Source organism: Theropithecus gelada, chromosome 16 (assembly GCF_003255815.1).
Source record: "Theropithecus gelada isolate Dixy chromosome 16, Tgel_1.0, whole genome shotgun sequence".
Taxonomy (NCBI): Eukaryota; Metazoa; Chordata; class Mammalia; order Primates; family Cercopithecidae; genus Theropithecus; species Theropithecus gelada.
In genome coordinates this window covers 72,753,251-72,776,502 of record NC_037684.1, presented here as the reverse complement: position 1 = coordinate 72,776,502, position 23,252 = coordinate 72,753,251, and the positions used below count along the sequence as shown (strand labels likewise).

The 23,252-nt window shown below is 50.3% G+C and overlaps 1 protein-coding gene across 3 annotated transcripts in view; it reads right to left on the bottom strand.

Moving 5' to 3' along the window:
* Positions 1-1,955: 1,955 nt before the first annotated feature.
* USP22 (ubiquitin specific peptidase 22) overlaps positions 1,956-23,252 on the bottom strand; it is a 44,042-nt gene continuing 22,745 nt past the window's right edge. The window contains exons 5-15 of one of the 3 annotated variants that reach the window (XM_025361236.1): positions 22,197-22,208; positions 21,847-21,948; positions 20,476-20,645; positions 18,264-18,411; positions 15,376-15,481; positions 13,753-13,911; positions 9,937-10,063; positions 8,960-9,051; positions 7,000-7,062; positions 6,293-6,442; positions 1,956-5,468 (exon numbers count right to left, since the gene is read on the bottom strand). In XM_025361236.1, the coding sequence (XP_025217021.1) occupies positions 5,426-5,468; positions 6,293-6,442; positions 7,000-7,062; positions 8,960-9,051; positions 9,937-10,063; positions 13,753-13,911; positions 15,376-15,481; positions 18,264-18,411; positions 20,476-20,645; positions 21,847-21,948; positions 22,197-22,208 (1,172 nt within the window). In that variant the 3' untranslated portion in view covers positions 1,956-5,425. Of the gene's footprint in view, positions 5,469-6,292; positions 6,443-6,999; positions 7,063-8,959; positions 9,052-9,936; positions 10,064-13,752; positions 13,912-15,375; positions 15,482-18,263; positions 18,412-20,475; positions 20,646-21,846; positions 21,989-22,196; positions 22,209-23,252 lie in introns of all 3 variants that reach the window. The other 2 variants (XM_025361234.1, XM_025361235.1) reach the window with 2 other exon arrangements.

Here is a 23,252-nt window from a genome sequence, read left to right as displayed (position 1 = left end):
GCACTATGAGCCCTGATGCTGTAAGGATTCACATCGGAGAACCTGGGTAAGCCAGGCCAGAGACGCTGAGCCCGTGCAGTGATGAGGATGTGGGGGGCTGGCTCAAGGGGGTCAACAGCTGTGAACACTGCTGCCCTTTCCCAGCCTCATTGCTGCAGTGCAGGCAGTCTGCACCCCGGAGACTGGCCCACCAGCGCCCCGAGTGCCCTAGCTTGCTATGCCAACATGGCACCTGGAGGCTTCGAGGCCCCGCCTGCCACACCACCCCCCTCCTGGAAGCCTTGTCCTGCAGCCTAGCCCGTGCCGCAGCCACAGCAGGGACCACTGCCAAGCGCCTTCCAGCCGGGCTTCCCAGAGGGCAGGGGTGCCCTGCAGTCATTGCCTCAGCAGCTCACACTGTGAAGATAGTTTCATCCACATTCCCATGTTCCCACCAAAGAGAATCGCTGCAGAGGATGCTCTTGATCCTGAGGTGAGGAAAACGGCACGCCAGGTGGATGGAGTCAGCTCCTTTCCCCAGCCACCACGACTGCTGGATGGACCCACGGACAAAGTGGCCATCAGACAGACATGGGAGGGAAGAGGCTCAGCATCCTGCTCGTGCCCTGACCGGGCTGACCAGGCCGACACCACTGCCGAGTGCCCCATCTGCTGATGAGAGACTTGGTGTCAATCCCTGGTAAGGCTTGGTGTCGATCACTATTTCCCAGGAGGACCGGTTGGCCACCTATGGGCAGGCTGCCCACACTGTGGAGAGGGCTGAGACCGGCCTTCACTGCAGGGAGCCCCTACCTGGACACAGACTCGCCGGCCCTGCCTGTTGCCATCACAGCAGCCCACAGGGCATTGCTTGCGACCAGGGTACCCCATTCACAGCGAGGGATAGGCAGCCGTGGCCCCCCCTGACCAGGGAACTAACTTCTCACTATGTCAGCTGCCACCTGGAAGCAACTGGGCTTACGATCGCGGGTTATGCTGAAGTGGTGTGAGGTTGTCTTACGAGATGAATGTGATGCTTTCTACTGGAAACCAGTATATGGTGCTGACTCCCCCACAACCAGAAGGTGTAGTTGTGAGAGTGAAGGTGTGAAAGTGGACGATGTTGAGTATTGTACCCAAATGTCTCCAAGTTTTCCTACGCCTGTTCCGGAGAAATGGAGCTTTGCTGGTTGGAAGGTCTGAGGACCCAGGCAGAGTGAAGCTTCCCCCAGGCGACATAACAATGGTTCTATTTAATATGAGGAGACAGAACTAAGTCTGAAACCCGGAGTGTTCTCTGGTGTTCTTGGTGTTTCCATGTAAAGGAAGTCAAATAACTTGCCATAAAGGTTGGCCACAGAAGCATCTGAAAAAGGAGGGGGCAGAACTATTCAGAACTCAAGAGGCTTCAGAATTGAAGATGAGGCTGAGCAGGAGACTCCTGACCCGCTGAGGGCAGGGGAAGTATGTGGGGGCGGCTGGGAGAGGATGTCATCGAGGTCCACCATGGCCTCGTGACCTGTCACAGAATGATGCACTTGAATAGCTGTTCACATCTTTTCTCCACTGAGGACAGTATTTCTATCCATTTGCTACTCTCCATGCAGGGAGCTTGCTACAAAATGCACATAACCACAGCCTGGGTCTTGTAATCCAAGCCTGGCAAGGATTTAGCATGTCAAGGGCTTCAGGTCTGAAGGTCCATGGTTGTCCTGAATCCAGGATGTCACCTTCCTGCCCAAAAAAGGAGGGACGAGGCTCAAGCAGCAGCAGGCCACTCACAGAAAGGGACGAAATGTTGAGTGCATGGCCTTCCTGACACCCAGACAAGTCTTTAGGCACAAAGCCAGGCTGTAGCTCTGGCCACTGACTCAGACCAGGGACGCCCCCATGCAGGCCGGTCTGCCCTGGCTGCTCTTCTCCCTCCTGCCACCTTCTCCTCGGCTGCTTGTGTCAATAAAAGGAAAACCGGCCAGTTTTCAGAGAAAATGTAGCTTTATTATGACAGAAAAGAGACTACAAAGCATTAGGGGAAGAGAAGGAGTCACAGAGCTCCTCAAAATGGGAGGGGAAAGGAAAGAGTAAACATCTTGGTAAATAAAGTCTCCAACCACAGCACAGTCAATTGGAATTTTTTTTCTTAATTTTTATTTTCAAACTTACAGTAAACAAAACAATCACTTAAATTGGCAAAAGAACAGCAATTTTACACAATGAAAAGCATACACACCAAGCCAAAATACAATAGCACTCGGGTCTATATGTTGCAGTGGCACTGGCGCCGGAGGGAACGCCCAGGGAGGTTGCAGTGCTCACCAGGGAGCCCAGGTCCACAGAGGGCCCCGGGGCCGGAGGGAGGCCGCCCACATTCCCAGCACATCCCCTGTCTCAAAGCACTCCCTTCAGGCATCTGAAGAGGGAAAGGCCATGTGGCTTCCTGGGAAGCACTGAAAGGCCAGCCAGCATCTCCGAAACACAGGCCATTTTTAACACTGCTGTGAATGTGTTGGGGTCACCGAGGGGGCCCATTAGTGGTCAGATGCACTTTGTCACAATTTACACCTACATGGGGCGATTACTAGGCAACGGGAGAACAGGTTTCCTGAATTTCATAGCCAGATGGGGAGCTAAAAGGAGAGATTCCTGAACCCAACATGTAAATATTTTGTTCCGACAAAGTAAATTCACAGGAGCACATCAAACACAAGACCTAATGCAAGGGGCAGTGCCGGGGCCGCTGCCTGCCTCCGGTGAGCAGCTCTTCAGCAGCACGCATGGGGTAACTGCTTAGAACGGCAATGCCACAGTGGAAGAAGGGGGATGAACTTGGATACAAAAGTTTAGAATAATGCCCACCAAGAATGCATGTGACTCCACCTCTCTTCCCAGTTCTAATGTTCTCAGAACACCAGACACCCCCGAATGCAAGTGGAAAGAGGAAGGGGACCAGGGGTTGGCAGTGGGGAGGGGAGGCAGGGCCTGGCCAAACCCAGGCAGCTGCCAGAAAGGCCCAAGGCCCACACACTGCCTTCTGCATTTCCGCAAGACACCCCAGTAAACCAGGGCGTCCCAAGGTGGCAAGCCTTCAGGGAGGCACTGCCCAGCTCAGAATCCTGTGGGCCAACTTCAGTCAACTCTCCTATTAGATTTGTTCCTGATTAAAAGACTGCTCACAGGCCAGGCGCAGTGGCTCATGCTTGTAATCCCAGCACTTTGGGAGGCTGAGGTGGGTGGATTGCCTGAGGTCAGGAGTTCGAGACCAGCCTGGCCAACATGGTGAAACCCCATCTCTACTAAAAATACAAAAATTAGCCCGGCGTGGCGGTGTATGCCTGTAGTCCCAGCTACTTGGGAGGCTGAGGCACGAGAATTGCTTGAACCCAGGAGGCGGAGGTTGCAGTGAGCCGAGACTGCGCCACTGCACTCCAGCCTGGGCAAGAAGAGCAAAACTCCATCTCAAAAAAAAAAAAAAGACTGCTCATCCTCAAAAGAGATCTTCAAAGCACTGTCATCGAAACAGCAAAACTTGGTCACAAGGGGCCATTTCTGAAAATCTCAGCCCATCTGTTTCTCTGATAATTCATTTTATAAAGCAAGCTTCCACGTGAATTAAATGCAGAAAGACAACAGAAAATGAACTGAGCACGTGGGCAAGAAACTGCATCCCTAAGGCTTCTGCCGCCCATGACGGTTCTGCGGGCTGTGATCGCCAAGTCGTGTGTTCTCGTATTTTCTACATTGAGCAGTGAGTAGCTACTCAGCTGCCACTGTCACCGCCCCCTCCCCAGCCCAGCCAGCTAAGGAGCTGGGTCTGATCCCCACCAGCTTCTCCATGGCCTGTGAGCTAAGAATACGTTTCATGTTTTTATATAGTTAAAAAAAAAAAAAAAATCTAACTTTCTTGACACGGAACATTATATGCAATTCAGATTTCTGTGTCTAAAAGTTGTACTGGACATAGCCACACTTCTGCACTATTTATGGCAGAGACCACATAGCCCACAGAGCCAACAGTGTTGACTCCCTGGCTGTCTATAAAAACATCCGCCCACCCCCGAGACAGATGATCCTGTTCCTGCAGGACTGAAGAAGCCTCAGTTCAAATGCAGCTGGGGCTCCTGGGACAAGCCAGCCTGAGACACAGTTGCTTCATAAACTATGTTTAAGTACTTTTCCTCCCTCTTGCCCCTAGTTTATAATTTCTCAGTGGACAAATGGACAAACCATCTCTGTTTGAATACACAGATACATGCAAAATATCTTACAAGGAACAACGCATATCCTTCTACTTTCTCTTTTAGTTCTGCTGACAAGCTCAATCACGATGTCATTTTACCGCCACCACGCCCGAAAGTACACCAAACGTGAAGCAGAGGCAGACGAGACAAGATGCAGGCTCCACCAGAGGCCACTCCAGATTTGTGACCAACACACTTGGCTGCCAGGCAGTGGTCGCCAGGCAATGGGACAGAAGGCAGACAAAGAAAATATGCGGGAGGGAACCTATCAGACACCGGCAGAGGCTGCATTTACTCCAGCCTGAGATACCAGAGACACAGGATGAGCTGCAGCACGACTCTCCTCCACTGCGCTCACTGCCAGCCCCCAGCAGACACCAAGGCATCCAGAGGAGCCAGGCACACAGGGCGGGCAGCAACATAAACGGCACCGATTAAAAAGCAAGACTCGCTCTCAAGACTAAAGGAGAAGTTATCTAAATTTCAGTATAAACTCAGTACTTCATTCACGTTACTAGTATTACATTTATGAAATTCACCTTTGTGGAAAAAGGAGAGGGAGAGGGATAAGAAAATGCCTGTCTCTAGAAAACTGCGAGATGCTTCCACGTGCAGCTTGATGCTAAGTTACCTGCGGAACAGACATGCTTGAAAACGCGACGTAGTGTCCTTACTTCCGAAGCTCTGGAGGCTGCTTCACAGCCGCTGAGAAAACGGAGGTGAAGAATTCCATACTCTCCGTATTTTAACACTAAAACATGAACAGAAAGGCATCTGCAAGGCCCTCTGTCCCACATACTACGCCGCTGCGTCTTCAGCTTACTGCTTCGATGGACCCATAATCTTACGGCAGGCAGGGGCCTTTCCACACCGAGTGCTGGGGAATGCCAGGCGGCGGCCACTCCGTACTGTGAGGCCCTGGTTGCACCCCCATATCATGAGGATCCAGGAGATGTTCTGGTGACGGGTGTACGCTGCTCCTCCCACCCAGAGCACACCCCTCATCTCATCCATCTTCAATGCTGCTCCGGGAGCCTCCCCGTCCGTGTGGTCCATCCCGACCCCATGGGTCCCAGGTGCAGACGGGCCACATCTGCATGGGAGGTGGTGTCACCAGGCCGGGGAGGCGGCGGGAGGCGGGAGAGGCAGGGAGGATCACTTTGTGAGGCTTGCGTTGCCTTCGTTTTTCTGACCAGCTACAGATAAGGCTACTCGTATTCCAGGAACTGTTTGTGATAGAACAGCAAGTACCTGTGGAGGCAGAGACAGGGAGGAGTTTTCAAGTGGGTCCAGTCCAGATCCCCCTCATCGCCCTGAAGGCTGTCCTTAATCCCAGATTCTTCCAAATAAAACCTCTCAAGAGGGCTTCCATGTTGCTCAGAATGTGAAGTGCAAAGCCCTCAGGGAGCTCATGGCAGCTGGGGTCCCCCTGACCCCTGGAGGGTCAACAGGTTTCTATGCCATGAAGGAGCGAAACTGGAAAGGAGAGAGGAGCTGATAAAGAACTGATGTGGGCCAAGCCCGGTGGCTCACGCCTGTAATCCCCATGCTTTGGGAGGCTGAGGCAGGAGGATTGCCTGAGGTCAGGGGTTTGAAATCAGTTTGGTCAACATGGAGAAACTCCATCTCTACTAAAATACAAAATTAGGCGGGCATGGTGGCAGGTGCCTATAATCCCAGCTACTTGGGAGGCTGAGGCAGGAGACTGACTTGAACCCAGGAGGCAGAGGTTGCAGTGAGCTGAGATCGCACCATTGCAGTCCAGCCTGGGCCACAAGAGCGAAACTCCGTCTCAAAAAAAAAAAGAACTGATGTGTTCAGTTCACGTGGTTAAAAAACAACTGCTTTGATGTTCTCTGTGCTAAGGAAATGCCTCCAGAGAGGGCTTTTGCTCAGGCACCTCTTCTGCCACCATCAAGGCTGGCATCCTATCCAGCACAGGCCTCATTACTTTGGTAAATGAAGGTCAACACCTTTGAGTGGTCCTAGGCTCAGACGTGGGCTGGTCTCAGCTATACCAGAGGGGAGAGCACCGTGGCCACCACAGGGCCTTCCTCCCACCCGACAGGACGCACCCTTCACTGTCCAGCACATCCTTGATGCTGGCCTTGGTGATGATGGCATCGTCACACTTGAACCACTGGTCTTTGTGCTGCCGGATAAAGCTGGTGTAATGGCCACTCTCCAAGGTCCCTTGATGGTTAACAACAGCAAACAGGGAATACCTAGTGCGGGAGGAAAGGAGAGGGAGGGCGCAGGTGGCTCAACGCCGCCACTCGAGGCCATCACCATCAGAAACCAGGCAGCCCAGGGAAGGAGTGGGAGGCCTGTGGGCCTGGCTGTCAACCCCCAGGGCTTCCGGCTGATGCACAGGAGGCTGCAGGAACTAAGGGAGCCTGGTCACACTCCCTGGCTCTAGCCTGGGTCCAGGCGCTTCCTGGAACCGCATCTCGTGGGAGTGGTGACTGCAGTCAAGCAGTGGGGATCCTGGAACACTCCAGCCTTTCATTCTTTCTACCACCCTAAGGCAAGAAGAATGGACATCGAGCTTTCCAGATGGAACCTCCCTCCTGCCAGAGGCCAGGAGTGGGACTGGGCTCCTCCAACAGGAGGCAGCATTTGTGGCGCCGCGTGGAGCGGCCTTTCCTAGTGGAGCTGCGGGCAGCCAAGCGGGAAGCAGGTCAGTGGTGGGGACCTGCGGGGTGCCCTACAGGGCAGACAGGAACCCACCCCAGCTCTTGGCCCGAGGCCTGGGACACCCACACCGCTGAGCACCACTTACTTGTTGTCATTGTTGAGACTGTCCGTGGGCTGCTGGTACTGTCCATTCATCCTGCTCTCTTTGCTGTAACAGACAACGGCAGTATTCAGCATCGTTAAAATCATCAGGCCCAGAGATACAAGCCTCTCCTGAAACTGACACTTATCCAGGCTTGACCATGCAGACGCTGCACCGGGCTGCGCTTTATGCTTCAGGTAGAAATCTCCCCGGGTTTCGTGAGGACACTGACACTCGAGCTGTGGAGGCCCTGCCTCAGAGCACACCTGGGTCCTGGGGCCACCTGGTGTGGCCCCTGGTTCTTCCAAGGTGGGTCCTGAATAGGGCTGGTGATGGGAGCTGGATCTGGAGGAATCTGAGTTTGGTTTGTGACAAAGTAGATGGTGAAGGCGCCCTTCCTCCCACATGTAAAAGGTTAGCTTGAAAGGGTAAGCTGAATCCATTTCACAACCTAGGCAGGTGCCTCCTCAAAAGGGACAAAGATTGCTGCTCATTGTTTCATGACCAGCACCTCTCCTAGTGAGACAGGGGAGAGGCGGTGCTGGGAACAGGAAGCCATGAGCATTGTTTACTGCATTTTCCCACGGCTGTGTTTGGCAGGAAACACCAAGATCTTTGAGACCCTGACCTTAGAACAGTACTGTCACCTCCCTCAGTACGTGACCATCGTGGTCAGGCTGATGGCATGGAGCTCTGACTCTGGTGGTCTTGTTTTATTCAGGAGGTCAGCTGTGTGCCACAGTGGTGGGACAGGCCAGTAACTACCAAAAGGCAACATGCTTTCCACAGTGCTGGGGCTGGGACTGTGGCCACCAAAAAATAACACCCTGCAAATAACAATACCCACGTCTCAACCCTCAGAACCTGAGACTGGGACCTCATTTGTAAAACCAGTCTTTGCAGAGACTCGAAGTAAAGATGTTGAGATAAGATCCTCCTCGATGATCTGCCTGGGCCCTAAAGCCAGTGACCACTGTCATGACAGAGAAGCAGAGGGAACTGGACACAGACTCAGGGGAGCCGGCCACGTGACCCAGAAATAAGGGGAGTGGCGCAGCCACAGAAGCAACACGTGGAACCACTGGCAGCTGGAGGCGCTGAGGAATGGAACCCCCCAGACCCCTGTAGGACCATGGGGCCCTGACAACACCTTGATCTCAGATTTCCGACCTCTAGAACTATGAGGAAATTTAATTTTAAGCCACCAAGTTTTTGGTCATTTGTCACAGAGCCACAGGAAACTCCTATTTGTCTCATGCACTGGTAAGTAGCTCAATGCCAAGTGCCCCATAATAGGCAGATGTGGAAAGGAAAATGCAAGCTACAACTGCAACACCGGCTATGTCTGTCTGTACTTCCAACATCTGTTCCATGAATTGAAGTGCTGCCTTCTTGCTGTGATCCTACCTCGAGGACTTTGCCGGTTCGAAAGTGGATTGAGAATTGTTAAGAGAAACATTCAAAACAAAAAAACAGGGTATCTGATGAAAAACCACTCATTAACATGTGCCGCATCTTAAGATCAGGATAAATAGATTTTGGGAAGGTGGGGTTTATATTAATATCAACAGTCATCTTTTTTTTTTTTTTGAGATGGAGTCTCATTCTGTCACCAGGCTGGAGTGCAGTGGCGCGACCTTGGCTCACTGCAACCTCCACCTCCTGGGTTTAAGCATTTCTCCTGCCTCAGCCTCCCAAGTAGCTGGGACTACAGGCGCCTGCCACCACATCCAGCTAATTTTTGTATTTTTAGTGGAAACGGGGTTTCACCATGTTGGCCATGATGGTCTCCATCTCTTGACCTCGTGATCTGCCCTCCTCGGCCTCCTGAAGTGCTGGGATTACAGGCGGGAGCCACCGCACCGGCCAACAGTCATCTTATCATAGGAGATCCGAGCTGCATTCCTGTCCTGATAAGATCACGGCCCCTCCAGACACAGAACCGGCCTACACCCCCACCTACCTGGAGGCCATGAAAGGGGTCATATCCAGCTCTAGGGGGAAGGACACATACGTGGTGATCTTCCGCCGCAGCTTGGCTGAGTGTTCAAATCGCTGCAGAAATAGGAAAGGGGCAGAGGGAAGAGGAAAGAAGACCAGAAATGTCATTGGAAGCTTCAGGGGCTTCTTCCAATGACAGGTGTCTGTGTATCTCTTTGTATTTTATTGAATTGCCTTGTAGCTACAGCTAGAATTACAGATTCAAAAACATAATGGTAATCCACCCAAGTCCGCATGTACAGGGTTCAAGTCAAGTCTTCAAATGATGGGACTGTTCAGTGGAAACACCAAGGGTATAAGAAGTAATCTCACAGCACACCCAGCAAAGCACAGAAAACAAAACAAAGATCCATGGCTCGTGGCAGCAAAAACAAGCAAATTGTTCCTTTCACCAGACAGAAGACATTCCTTTGCCTAGATCAGGAGTCACCCATTCCAGCCAGCAAGCTAGGAATGGGTGCTTTCCACGTTTAAAGGGTGGTAAAATGAAACAAAGAACATGCAACAGAGAATCGTAGGATCGCACGCAGCCTGTGGAGCCTGACATCTTTACTATCCGGGCCTTCAGAGAAAGAGCCTGACAACTCCTGGACCAGATCTGAATGCTGAGGGCCTTTGTCTTAAAAGAAAACAGAAAACCAGAGGAGGGGTAGCTGGAGGAACGGCAGGAGTAAAAAAAAGTCACAACCACTCCGCTTCCCAAGAAAAGTAACTCTCATCCTACTTTCACTGTGAAGCCACTGATTTTGTTTACCGCAGCACAGACAAAAGGACAATTCAGACAGGAGGACAATTCACTCACATCCACCCTTCCTCGGTGTTCTTCCTGCTTGCTGCAGTTATGAAAAATGCAACCGCACAGCAAACCAAAAGGCTGAGGGCCGTACTGTGGACTAAAAACTAAGTCTGCCATCAGAGTTGGCTTTCTGGAAAACTTACTTTGAGATGAAAACAGGCTACGATGGGCAGTTTCTTCATAGTGAGCTGCTTCGTGGACTCCTGGTAGCTATGGCAACCGCTGCATTTGATCTTGGCGCTGCTGCCCAAGTGCTCTGGTCTGGTGAATCTACAGGCGTTTAAAGAAGACAGAAGCAGTAAGGGAGATGTAAGAGACAGAAAAACGGCAGGAAAGAGGTATTTTATCTCTTTCAATGGGTTCATTTCCCTACCAAAAACATACACATACAACTGAAAATGAAACAATGAAAAAAAGAGAAAATGTTGTCCACCTTCGCTGCCTGTCTCTTTAAAGAACATTTATCTTAAATATTTTATTTCCAGGATAGGCCTGGGGGAATGGTAATAATTTTCTAACTACCACATGGCCCAGCAGTTGAATTTAAGCCAGAAAAATGAAAACGAATGTTCACACAAAAACTGTCCACACAAAAACTGTCCACAAACGTGTGCCAGAGTGTTACTCGTAAGAGTCACAAAACTGGAAACACCTCGCTTCTTCCCATGGGTGAATAATTAAAGAAACTGTGGAACACTGTACCCTGGAATATGAGTCAGCAGCAAAAAAGGAAAGAACTACTGATCCTAAGCTGCACCCTGGATGCATCCCGAGAATTAGGATGCACAAGAAAAGCCAATCTCAAAGGGTTCCCTGTTACATGATTCGGTTGACATGACATTCTGGAATTGTCAGGTGTATGGAAATGGAGAAATACGGGGTGACTGGGGTTCCGGAGCGGGTGGTGGGCAGCGAGGCAATGGAGATGCTGGGTACTTTCTGTATGCATGTGTGAATCCTGGCAGGGGCATCGCACCACAGGGCTGAAGAGGTCGCCATTGGGGGACCAGAGTAAAAGGTACCTAATGGCTTCTTAAAACTGTATGTGATCTCGACACAAGCAGTTTAATGTAGAGAGGTGAGAGGTTGGCCAGGTGCAGCGGCTCACGCCTGTAATCCCAGCACTTTGGGAGGCCAAAGTGCTGATCAGGGCGGATCACCTGAGGTTGGGAGTTCAAGACCAGCCTGACCAACATGGAGAAACCCCGCCTCTACAAAAAATACAAAATTAGTCAGGCAACGTGGTGCATGCCTGTAATCCCAGTTACTCAGGAGGCTGAGGCAGGAGAATCGCTTGAACCCGGGAGGCGGAGGTGCAGTGAAGCCAAGATCGCATTACTGCACTCCAGCCTGGGCAACAAGAGCAAGACTCCATCTCAAAAAAAAAAAAAAAAAAAAAAGCGAGGCAAGAAGTCTGGGAAAGGTAATTTCCTGACAGTGCAGAGGCAGGAGGTAGGAGGGCTGCATCAGAAGCGTGTCTGGCACAGGTGTCAGCTGCCACTGACAAAACACATGGAACAGATGATTCAACAAAGCGCACGCCAAATTTTGAAGCTGAAACACCAGTAAAAAATTCAATCTTTTCACAACCAGGTATGGAAAGCCCTTGTTTATGCTCTGGAAATTCTGCCATCTTATCTAGGGCAAGATGAGGGGGCCTCTGGGCAAAGCTGCACCTGTTTCGTTGCTAGCTTTGTGATCTGCTCTCCAAAGGACTTGAAAAGGAGCCTTTGCTTGCAATACAAAGTGGGGAAGGGCACACTCTACCTCTCTTCCACCTTCCTGGGAGCCAGCACCACATCATGTCTCTCCTAACAACACAGGCTTTCTACACGTTGTAGTTTGTGAAGTGTCTCCCTCATGGCCTGCTGTTTTGGCAAAGCTTTCATTTTATTGGAATTTATGATTAAATTTAATTTAGCTGCAAAGACTTTCTTTAAAAAGGTTTTGGTTGGCTGGGCGTGGTGGCTCACACCTGTAATCCCAGCACTTTGGGACCCCAAGGTGGGAGGATCACGAGGTCAAGAAATCAAGACCATCCTGGCCAACATGGTGAAACCCTGTCTCTACTAAAAATACAAAAATTAACTGGGCATGGTGGCGGGCGCTGTAATCCCAGCTACGTGGGAGGCTGAGGCAGGAGAATCGCTTGAACCTGGTAGGTAGAGGTTGCAGTGAGCCGAGGTTGCGCCACTGCACTCCAGCCTGGCGACAGAGCAAGACTCTATCTCAAAAAAAAAAAAAAAAAAGGTTTTGGTTTTCATTGTTTATTTGAGGTAATTTTCCAAATTAAAAAATATGATACTCTATTATGTGGACTTAACAAGGTAACAAAGTTGATGCTTTCAAAATTCGAAACATGCAAACTTTCAGGAGGGCACAGTGGCTCATGTCTGTAATACCAGCATTTTGGGAGGCTAAGGTGGGGGGATCGCTTGAGCTCAGGAGTTCAAGACCAGCCTGAGCAATGTGGCAAGACTCTGTCTCTACAGAAAAAGAAAAAAGGCCTGGCATGGTGTGGCTCACACCTCTAATCCCAGCACTTCGGGAGGCCAAGGCAGGTGGATCAACCTAAGGTCAGGAGTTTGGGACCACCCTGGCCAACGTGGCGAAACCCCGTCTCTACTAAAAATACAAAAGTTAGCCAGACATGGTAGCGGGCACCTGTAGTCCCAGCTACTTGGGAGGCTGAGGCAGGAGAATTGCTTGAACCTGGGAGGTGGAGCTTGCAGTGAGCCGAAATCACACCACTGCACTCTAGCCTGCACTCTAGAGAGAGCGAGACTCCGTCTCAAAAATAAATAAATAAAAATAAATAAATAAATCACAAAATCAGCTAGGCATGGTGGCACGCATCTGTAGTCCCAACTACTCAGGAGGCCGAGGCAGGAGACCAAGGCTGAGCCCAGGAGATCGAGGTTGCAGTGAGCTATGATGACACCACTGCACTCCAGCCTGCATGACAGAACAAGACCCTATCTCAAAAAATAAAATAAACATGCAACTTTGGTCCTGCTGACTATGCAGCCAGACAGAAACCAAAGGCTTGTACCTCTTCTAAGGGATACTTCCACTCAACAAGGACTCTTCTGCGTTACGTTTAACTGATGCAAATAAAGACTATAAAACAATAGACAAAGTTTAGGAAGGTTTTCTCCTGTCTTTTACAATTGTATGCTACAGCTACTTAAATACATTTAAAAAAAAAAAAAAAATCACTCACAGTTGTGGTGACTCACGCCTGTGAGCACTTTGGGAAGCCAAGACGGGCAGATCACCTGAGATCATGAGTTCGAGACTAGCCTGGCCAACAAGGTAAAACCCCCGCTCTACTAAAAATACAAAAATTAGCCAGGCATGGTGGTGCACACCTGTAGTCCCAGCTACTCAGGGGAATCACCTTAACCTGGAAGGCAGAGGCTGCAGTGAGCAGAAATCACACCACTGCATTCCAGCCTGGGCGACAGAGCATGACTCTGTCCCCTCCCAAAAAAAAAAAAATCACTTTGTAAATATTGCTACTTATCCCAAATGAAGCAGTACATGCACAATTTCAAAAATGGCCCTAAGAGTACAGAACATCACAACTAAGTTTCAATCATGTGCAGAGAAGGCTGTGGACCATGGGGAGAGGGCCAGGCGCGTCTCAGCTCATACTCCAGGGTAGGTGATTAGAACAAGGGCTAAGGGAGCATCCAGTTTGGCTCTGGGTACATTTACATGCGGAGGTTGGAATAGCAGATGCTGACACTGACACCTGGTGCTGTGCAAAGCTGGGGGACAGAAATATCGAGTCATCTGGTCAAAACAAAGGACGAGCTAGCACCAGAGACTGCAGCCAACCCAGGCAATGCCGCATCGTTGCCCAGGTTCTGTCCTCTGCCCAGGCCTTGGTCCTGATGGAGCACAGCCTTCCCGCCAGAAGACTCGCCCTGGCCGTGTGGGTGCAGGCCTCTCACCGTCGCAGGCAGTCCGTGAGCGTGGTGGTTCCCGACATGTGGCTTTCCCCGTTTACCACGTTGCCCTCGCTCCCTGGGCTCAGGGGCCAGAACGGGGTGGAAGAGCCGGGGAGATCCAAGCTGATGTCCCAGAAGGGGTCGATGGTGGTGGAGACCCCACTGGAAGCAGAGGGAAAACATGGCTGTGAGGACTGACACCAACCCAGCTCGAGGCAGCCGGGGGGGGGGGGGCATTCCCACATCCCTTCCTCACTGTGCCCTTTGTTGCAGTGACACTCAGGTGGGATGGGGCAGGAGCGAGAGCAGCCGTGCTCACACCCAACGTGTCCTAACTCCCAAGGTGGCCCTGGGGAGGGGCGTGTGTGAACTCGGAAGGCGAGGGGCGCTCCTCAAACAAGGGCTTCCCAGTCTGGAGACCATCACAGTCACTGAGGGACCTAGGAGGAGGATAAACTCATGGGTCCCATCAGAGGCTCTGAATTGAATCCACAGGTCTATCTCAGCTGCATCTAGAACTTGGGGCCTGTGACCCTAGGTGACACTGGAGACCTCCACACACTTCACAGTGTGGCTTTTCAACGCTGCATTTCACAAAGCCAGTTCCTTGCTAGAAATTTATTTAACAATACAAAAAACAAAAACTCGCAGACTGGGAAATTTACTCTCGATATTTACATGGGATTTAAATCTTGAGACAATCTCGTGCTAATGGAATTCAGCAGTTAAGGAACAGCGAGAAGGTCCAAATTGCTCAGAGCAAACTCGGTTTCTAATGCTCAGAGCCAAGGCCCCTAACGGTCTACGCTCCTTATAGAAAACAGCCCCCGTGACACAGGCAGCACTGGCCTTTCCCGATATTTGCTGGTCTTAAACAGTTTAGAAGTGACGATCCATTCCGGGTTCTGAAAAATTTCGGCGCATCACGTCCAGGGTTTTTAAAACTTCAACTGGAGTAAAGAACAGAGCCAGGCACAGAGGCCTACACCTGTAGTCCCAGTTACTTGGGAGGCTAAGGAGGGAGGATCGCTTGAGCCCATGGGTTCAAGGCCAGCCTGGGCAAAATAAAAAAGACCCCATGCCTTAAAAAAAAAAAAAATACCAGCAGCATGCACTGAGGTTGGATGAGAGGGTCCCTCTGACCTAATAAAGCAGTGGATTCTCCCTGCACTCAACGCTTGGGGCTCTAAGCAGAGACCACACCCGAGAAGAATCAGGGCCACTACATCAGAGAAAATGGAACCAGAAACCATAAAATACCAACACACTTTGAAGCACGTATGCAAACAATCCATCACGCATGAGCCACGCCTTCTTGAAAAGGGCTATTTTACTTGGTCCCTGGTCAAGGACTGTAAGATGAGAAATGGGGGAAGCTTCCAAGAACACACTGCTGGCTGTGGACAACAGCCAAGACCTCAACACAAAGGGCTCGCATCCCAAGGCGACACCTCCGCAAGAGGAAGCACCCCCACCCCACAGCCTTCACTCTCAGGGCAGCTGTTAATCATTTTTCTTGCAGCCTCCTTAAAGACCTCTCAGAGCACACACAGCTCTGGAGACTGGGAAGATGTCAGTACGGCCCCAGAGGGTTTGACATTGCCGAGCACGCAGCCTCTCACTTACTGGCAAACTTGGCAGGTGACGTCTGACTGCAGCCCGCCTGTGAAGATCTGGTCTATGATGCAGTTGCAGTGGTTGGGGTTGTTGGCCTTCTTCCCGTTGTCATCACCTGGGGACAGACCACGGCTCTGGGATTAGCGTCTGCGCGCCCCAAAGATGGGGAGTCTCTAAGGAAAGAGCAGTTCACCCTGCAGAGGCCTGGGGAAGCCAGGGCCGGTGCTTTAAAAGGCCACGTGAGGACATGCCTCATTTTAGCAGAGGGTCTCCTCGTTATTTTAATGTGATGAGAAATTACAGCACTTGGATTTTCAATGTTCCTTTTTCTCATTCCCTAAGAGCCCCACAGCTTCAATCTCGCCAAGAAAACCCACCTAATGCCCAATGACTGAGCAGGGTAATTGATTCCCATTTTCATACGAAGAATGATTGAATCAATATTGTTCCAGTGAGACAGCTGAACATACGGTGGGCCAGGTACACCTGGGGAAGCCCCATACAACCCTGCTCCCTGACTAGGTAGCATGGTGCCCCGAGTTCAGAAAGTGACACCGCAGGACACTCTCAGGCTGTCCTCATCAGCTGGAGCCCCCAGGGGACAGCGTGTCTTCCAGTCAGTTGCATCTGGAAGTGCCACTCACATCCTCTCTATTCAATACACGCTTCATTCATATTCATGTGTGCAATCTGCAAAGAAGAAACTTAAGTAGCAGAACTTAATTCATACGTGGAATACATATTCTAAATAACTTCACTAGACAGTGGGGACAGGGCACGAGGCCACCTGTATACATGTCACAGTTCAAAGACATTGAATCATGACAGTGGAATAGAGAGTGGCCATTGACTCTTCTGAGAGGGATCTCAAATTCATGGGACAAAATGTTAGGGGACAAGAATATCCATACAGGAAGACGCAAAGAATGATGAACAGAATGGCCGGGCACGATGGCTCGGCCTGTAATTCCAGCACTTTGGGAGGCCGAGGCGGGCGGATCACGAGGTCAGGAGATCAAGACCATCCTGGCTAACACAGTGAAACCCCATCTTTACTAAAAATATGAAAAACTAGCTGGGTGTGGTGGCACACGCCTGTAGTCCCAGCTACTCAGGAAGCTGAGGCAGGAGAATCACTTGAACCCAGGAGGCAGAGGTTGCAATGAGCTGAGATCGCACCACTGCACTCCAGCCTGGCGAGACGGCGAGACAGCGAGACTGTGACTCAAAAACAAAAGAAAACAAAACAAAAGTCGATAAACAGAAAGATGCCGTGGAGGCCAAAAGGATAAACAACTGCACGTAACCAAGGGCACGTGGCCAGGCACTTGCTAAATGGCTCTGGCAACCACGTTTCTAAACAGAAGAACCCGACATCAGACATTTCCAGGGGAATTCTGTCAGAAGCACGTCAGTGGTTTTGTCACATTTTTGGTCATATGAATATTTTAACAGCGATGCATTTTTGAACAAGTGATTTTTAGAACATCTTTCTGCTGCTTGCAGAAGGCTCTTCGTTATTCTGACTAGGTGCTTGAGATAATAGCGTAGTCGACTTCCACAGTGCTCCTTCCTCTCATAAATCATACTAGGAAACAAAACTCTACCTAAGCTACTAAACACTAAGTAACTTTCATTTGATTTCTAGGGTAAGGATTAAAAGGATCATGCAGTTTTTCAGAGCGGAAAAAAAAAGCACCAAAAGAAAACAGAACCCAGTCACATTTGACCAAAACCAGCCATTTTAGCTCAACTGTGGGTTGTTTCTGGGCTGTGATCTCAGAACCCACAGGGTGTGCGTAAGAGCCTAGCCCCGGCTGCACAGCCCTGAGACTGGTGAGAAGCGATGGGAAGGCCAGCCCACCAGGCTGCTCAACTCGGTGAACTGTCAGAACAGGACTCTGTTCTCTAAAAGACTCCAAGTTAAAATTAACCAGTAGGATATTGCCTACAACTAGCTGTGCCAGCCCAGAAGCCACAGGTAACTCACAAGCAACCAGGTGCCCTGTTAGCTGAGGGCATGGCTTCTCAGAGTGTAGCATCTGAACCAGCGGCATCAGCATCGGCTGGCAACCGAGTAGGAGTGAAGCAGCCCTTGCACCCCGGAGACCTGCTGAATCAGAAACGCCAGCACGGGCTTTAGGAAGACCTGCAAGTGACCAGCCCACTGTGTGAGAATCACCCCTCAGTCTCTCTGCCTCCAGACTTCAGCTGCAGGTCTCTCACACTGGGATCTCCACCGTGAGGAGTGCTGAGGAGCCGATCTTGGCTGAAGTCATTCAGTCCTAGCCTCCCACCTCCAGCCCTAAGAGCTGCCCCCGCCAACTATCAACAGCACACACCTCTGAGAACCTCGTAAGGGCACCACCCTGGGGCCAGGCTGTGGGACGATGTTGTGGGGGAGATGGCCCAGGCCCAATGAGACCCCAAGAGAAGCTTTGCTCGTCCTGTGTCCCAGCTCTCCGGCTATTTCAGAGCAACCACCAGTCCTTCTGGAGAGTCCCCAAGGGGAAGGAGACGGCTGGCTGATTGTGTTTGGGGGATGTCCAGAAGCCTCAGGCCTGATAACCCACAGGATCCCAGAAATGCCAAGGCAGGCAGGGACCTCAAAGCACAGGCCCAAGAGGGCTCCAAGAACTTGCTGTTCACTGTGATGGGTCACTGAGGACCTGCCATACTGCTGGAACTACTTCCTCGCCTCTTAAAAACAAACCAGGAGGAGCCTCTCTGAGGTCATTAGTTATGGTGACCTCAGAAACAAATGACAACAAAGGCTACAAAACAATGGAACGTGTCACCTGTGCCCCTTTCTGCACGAGCGCACATGCTCGCTTTGCTTCCTTCCCCTTCGAGGAAAACATCCTGCGCTGGTGGAGGGCACAGAGCCCAGCGCCCACCTTTGCAGTGTCGGTGGAGCACGTCCAGGGCCGCGATGAGGAACTCGTGGGCATCCTGCTGCTCGTAGCCTGCCAGGTGCCTCGCGTGGGTCCACACCAGGTGCAGCAACTTATAAGGGATGTGAGGGGACCGGTGTCCGGAGTAAAACTGCCACAGGGTGGGGAAAGGAAACCTTGTCAGGAATAAATGTAGACTCTGAACACAGAGTACACACAATCAAAACCTTTATCAGATGCCTACCATTGGCTGTGGTTCATTTGACACAAATGGTTCAATTTTACTTTTCTACTTTTTGCAAAGTCTATTTTTATCTGGGCTCATTGGACTTTTTGAGTCCTCATATGAATTTTTACCTTTCCACCATCTAGTTTTCCACATATAAGCCTAAAAGATGAATTATGACTTGCTACTATGAGATCACAGGCAAATAAAAGTGACTCGATTTGCCCAATACTAGTTTCCTCAAAGCACCAGCCAAACCACTCCGGCCCATGGACACCAGCACCGCCACAAAGGGAAGCACATCACTGTGATGATGCAGAATTCACCAGCATCAGCCACAGGACTCTCTGGCTCTGAGGCTAATGGCAATGAGCTCAGGGCTTGCCAGCCAATCAATCCTCTCCACCAGCTCCATTCAGGACCCAGACCCAGCAGCACACCTTCCATCCCACGGCTTCCTCACCAGATCAGACCCACAGAAGGGTCTTGCCGGTGCAAATACAGAATTCATGACAGTTTTGTTCCTCATCAAAAAACCCCAAAACCATAGACCACCCAAATGTGTCTGAATTGGGAAACAGACAACCATAGCCCATCTACATAATGGAACCCAACTCAGCCATCGAAAGCACACGTCATGGATGCGCGCAAGACACGGGTGAATCCACCCAGTATTATGTTAAGTAGGGACAACCAGATTCTGAAAGGCTACTTCCTGCATGCATCCATCCGTATGATGTGCTGGTAAAGGACACTCAAGGGACCGAAGACAGATCGGCGGCTGCCGGGGTCTGGGGACGAGGGGTTGACTTCAGAGGGGCATGAGGGAGTTTGGGGAGGTGACGGCTCTTCATCTTGAGTAGCAGCAGTTACAAAACTATGCATTCATCAAAACCCATCTACCTATACACTAAAAGGTGGATGTGACTGTAATTTACACCTTAACAAACCTGAGTCTAAAAACAATCTAACACAAGGAGCTTATCACTAAAGTCAGTGACACAACCGCCCACCAACTTCCCAGCTGCCCCCTCCTTTCTCCTATTTGGGCCGTGCCCCCAGCAGTTATGGCACATTGCAGGTACTTTGAGGAAATGGCTTAGGCGCAACCAGAGGCTGGCAATCTGTTTTTGAAAGGCCCAGGCAGTAAATAATTTCCGCTTTCCAGGTTGAATAGCCTCTGTCCAAACGCTCAACTCTGCAGCTGTGTTGCAGAGCTCAACTCTGCAACTCCACAAAAATGACCAATGACCAGACATACACGAGTGAGCCGGCATGGCTGCGTCTCTCAGAGGTTACCAACAGAAACAGGCCAGGGCTGTTGGCTGGCTGCTGTGCAAGGCACCTGAAGAACAGGCACCAGCCTGGTTATTAGTTGAGGTCACTGAGCTGCTTCAGCTCTGAGAGGCATGTCTGAGTCACGGAGCCGGTGGGGGCTGAGGCGGCAGCCGTGATACGCCTTGCCCTGAGCACTGCCATGCTCTGACGCCAGGGACAGACGTGGACAGGAATGCTACACATGCAGCCCACAAGAACTGCCAACGTGTAGCACGTAGCTCATGAGGACAGAGGCTCTGACTGGGCATGATTAGAGAGGCCTGGCAGCGGAGAAGACCCACATACCAGGGCGCAGGAGGGTGGCACATGCATGCCTTTCTGAGCCAGGAAGGTAGACCATGGGAGGAAGAGGAATGGGGAGAATCACCCGCCTTTAGAGACAGATGTCACCCGCCAGGGAACTCTCTGCCACACGCCTCTCAAAGAGGTCCTCCTCGTTCTGAGTCAGCAGCCCGTCCCCCCAAATCACGTCAGGTCTTCCCTTTTTGGAAAACTGTGTTTTCCACAATAGACATGTATATTAAACAGTAACTTACTACAAAAGGTTCTAAATGTATCTTTCTTTATCAGGGTCCACCCTATTGAATTTTTTTTTTTTAAGTGGAAACAAAGTAACAGAAATGCTCCCCTGCATTAGTCAATGGTGCTCACCTCCTGAAACAGTGAGGACATCTCACAGACCAGACAGGAGCTGGGGCTCTGCATCTCACAGCGGTGCCTGTCAGACAGGAAGAAGTCCCGCAGAAGTGGCGTGTGGGTCAGCGCCTGCACGATGCAGTTCATGAAGCACGTGTTCCCAAGGTTGATGAGCCCGCGCAGACCTGGACACAAGTCGCCAGAGAGCCGGGGTTACCCGTGTGCTGAGCCACAGGTGCCGCTGGATCCCAGCGGCTTCCTCTACCCCTACGTACTCATTTTCTTTCATTCATTCATTCAAGAAGCCGGAAAACGATGAGGTATCGCATTTTTTAGTTTTTACGCCACTTCTACATGAACGGTATTGAAGAATGTCCACCACCATCGCCCCCTCCCACTTCGGCCATTGTATGCTTTGACAGAATTACACAAATATAGTTTCTACGGCAACAGGCCAGGTCAGAGTGGAGCCTAACAAACAAACAAAACAGCTTTTTAAAAATGTTCTAGGATACTTGGACACACGAAGGGGAACATCACACACCGGGGCCTGTCGTGGGGTGGGGAGAGGGATAGCGTTAGGAGATATACCTAACGTAAATGACGAGTTAATGGGTGCAGCACACCAAACACAGCACATGTATACATATGGAACAAATCTGCACGTTGTGCACATGTACCCTAGAACTTAAAGTATAATAATAATTAAAAAAAAAAATGTTCTAGGGCCAGGTGCAGGGGCTCATACTTGTAATCCCAGCACTTTGGGAAGCCAAGGCATGAGGATCACTGGAGCCCAGGAGTTCGACACCAGCCTGGGAAACATGGTGAAACGTCTCTACGCAAAACACAAAAATTAACCAAGCATGGTGGTGTGCACCTGCAATGCCAGCTACTTAGGAGGCTGAGGTGGAAGGATCACTTGGGCCCAGGATCACTGCTCGGAGGCTGCAGTGAATTGCACTCCAGCCTGGGCGACAGAGCAAGACTCTGTCTCAAAAAAAAAAAAAAAAAAAAAAAAAAGTTCTAAAGGGTATTCCCTCAATTTGTAGAAAATTCAGCGAACACTTACACTCACACACATTTCTCTCCCTGAAGATTACTGTGCCCAGCCTCACCCTGGCCAGAATCAACTTGAGTCCCTTTACCCACACAGACACCGAAGGCTGTGAGGGCAGGGCCATTGCCACACATCACTCTGCACCCCACGCCCACTGCAGGTCCCTGCAGAGAACAGGTGCTCAAGAGCTGGTCGCTGAGCACATCGATGAGTGACAGTTATGCAGGGCTTCAACAGAATCATGTGGATTTACGAAACTCACAATTCTGTATTTACTTTTAAAGCCCGGAAAGAAACCCGGCTGAGTGAGGACGCCCTCCACCCACCTATGGTGCAGTTCGAGGTGATCTTTCTCCTTTTTGGGTTGTGCTTCAGCAGTTCAAGCTCCCGTTTGGTTGGTTCCCAAGTTGAAAACTTCTCTCCAGCACCTAAAGCAAGCAGATGAAGGACAGTTCCAAGTGCTATTAGCTACATTTTCACATCAAGTGTGCTTACGCATAAAAGCTGTGGCGCTGTGCTGTCTGTCAGGGTGCATATTTCAGTGGGCGACATCCACAGCACCACGGCTTTCTCAAACTCGACTGTGCTGACACGGGCTACACACAACACTTAAAGGAGCTTCTCACAGACGGCATGAGCATGTGAGCTACGTTTCCTGCAAGAAGAAAAGCAGCACCTCCAGTCAAAACTACCCCAAAGCCAATGCCGAAACAGTTGTTTTTCAAATGTCTTCCATCCTTCAGCACACAGATGGCAGCATCAGCACCAACGGGAACTTACATGAAGGATTCTCCTGCAAACAAGTGAAACTGAAGGAGAGAGCATGCACTTTTCAGCAAACTGAAATAGCATAAACACAGCGTAGAGTTACCAAACTAAAATAGATGCAACAGTTAAAAATGTGTGTGCCACAAAATATTCAAAGAGAGTGGTGTAAATGCTAATCAGCATCGTATTCCATTCAATGCACACCCTATGCACTCAAGAGGTACTTGTTCCATGCCAACCAACATTTATGAATACTTCAAAATACCTTAAAAGACACGTCATGTAGGATAGATGGAATTATAAAATGATTCTAGAAGAATTCCATTTTAATCCTGGACAAACATTTCTTAGGCCTGTGCTTTAAATGCTCTGCACAAAACAATACACCCACACTTAGTCACAATGTTATTACATTTCTGAGAGTGTTCCCTGAGAAGAGGGAACACAAGTCAAAGACTGCTCCAGAAAAGACTTATTAAACACAAGTAACTCTGCTCACTGAAACAGCCCCTGTTGCTATTCCTCCCTTCTCAAAACACTGCGGTGTGTTCACTGCAGAGTAATCAAGGCAAGAACGTAAAACAGGTGTCAGGTTCATATGTTTCCTTTGCCAACAGCGATGGCTTTGCTACTGGAGAGATCAGATGCTCACCTGTCAACTGGGGCAAACCACACCTGCCACTATGTCGCTATCACTGTCAACCACTACAAGCATCTGTCAGAATTAAAAACCAAAAAAAAAACACAAACAAACTCAGGGAAGCCAAGACGAAATAAATGATAAAGCAAATGTTTGCACCTCTCCCTCTTGTGCAGCCAATAACCAGAGCGTGTGGCCACAGAGAGGTAACAGCAAGTGCGAAACCCACACTGGTGCAAGAGCCACGAGGGCAGCTCACAGGATTGCAAGGATCTGACTGTGCAGTGGAGCTGCTGGGAAACTGTTTCCATGTGGTGGGTTCAC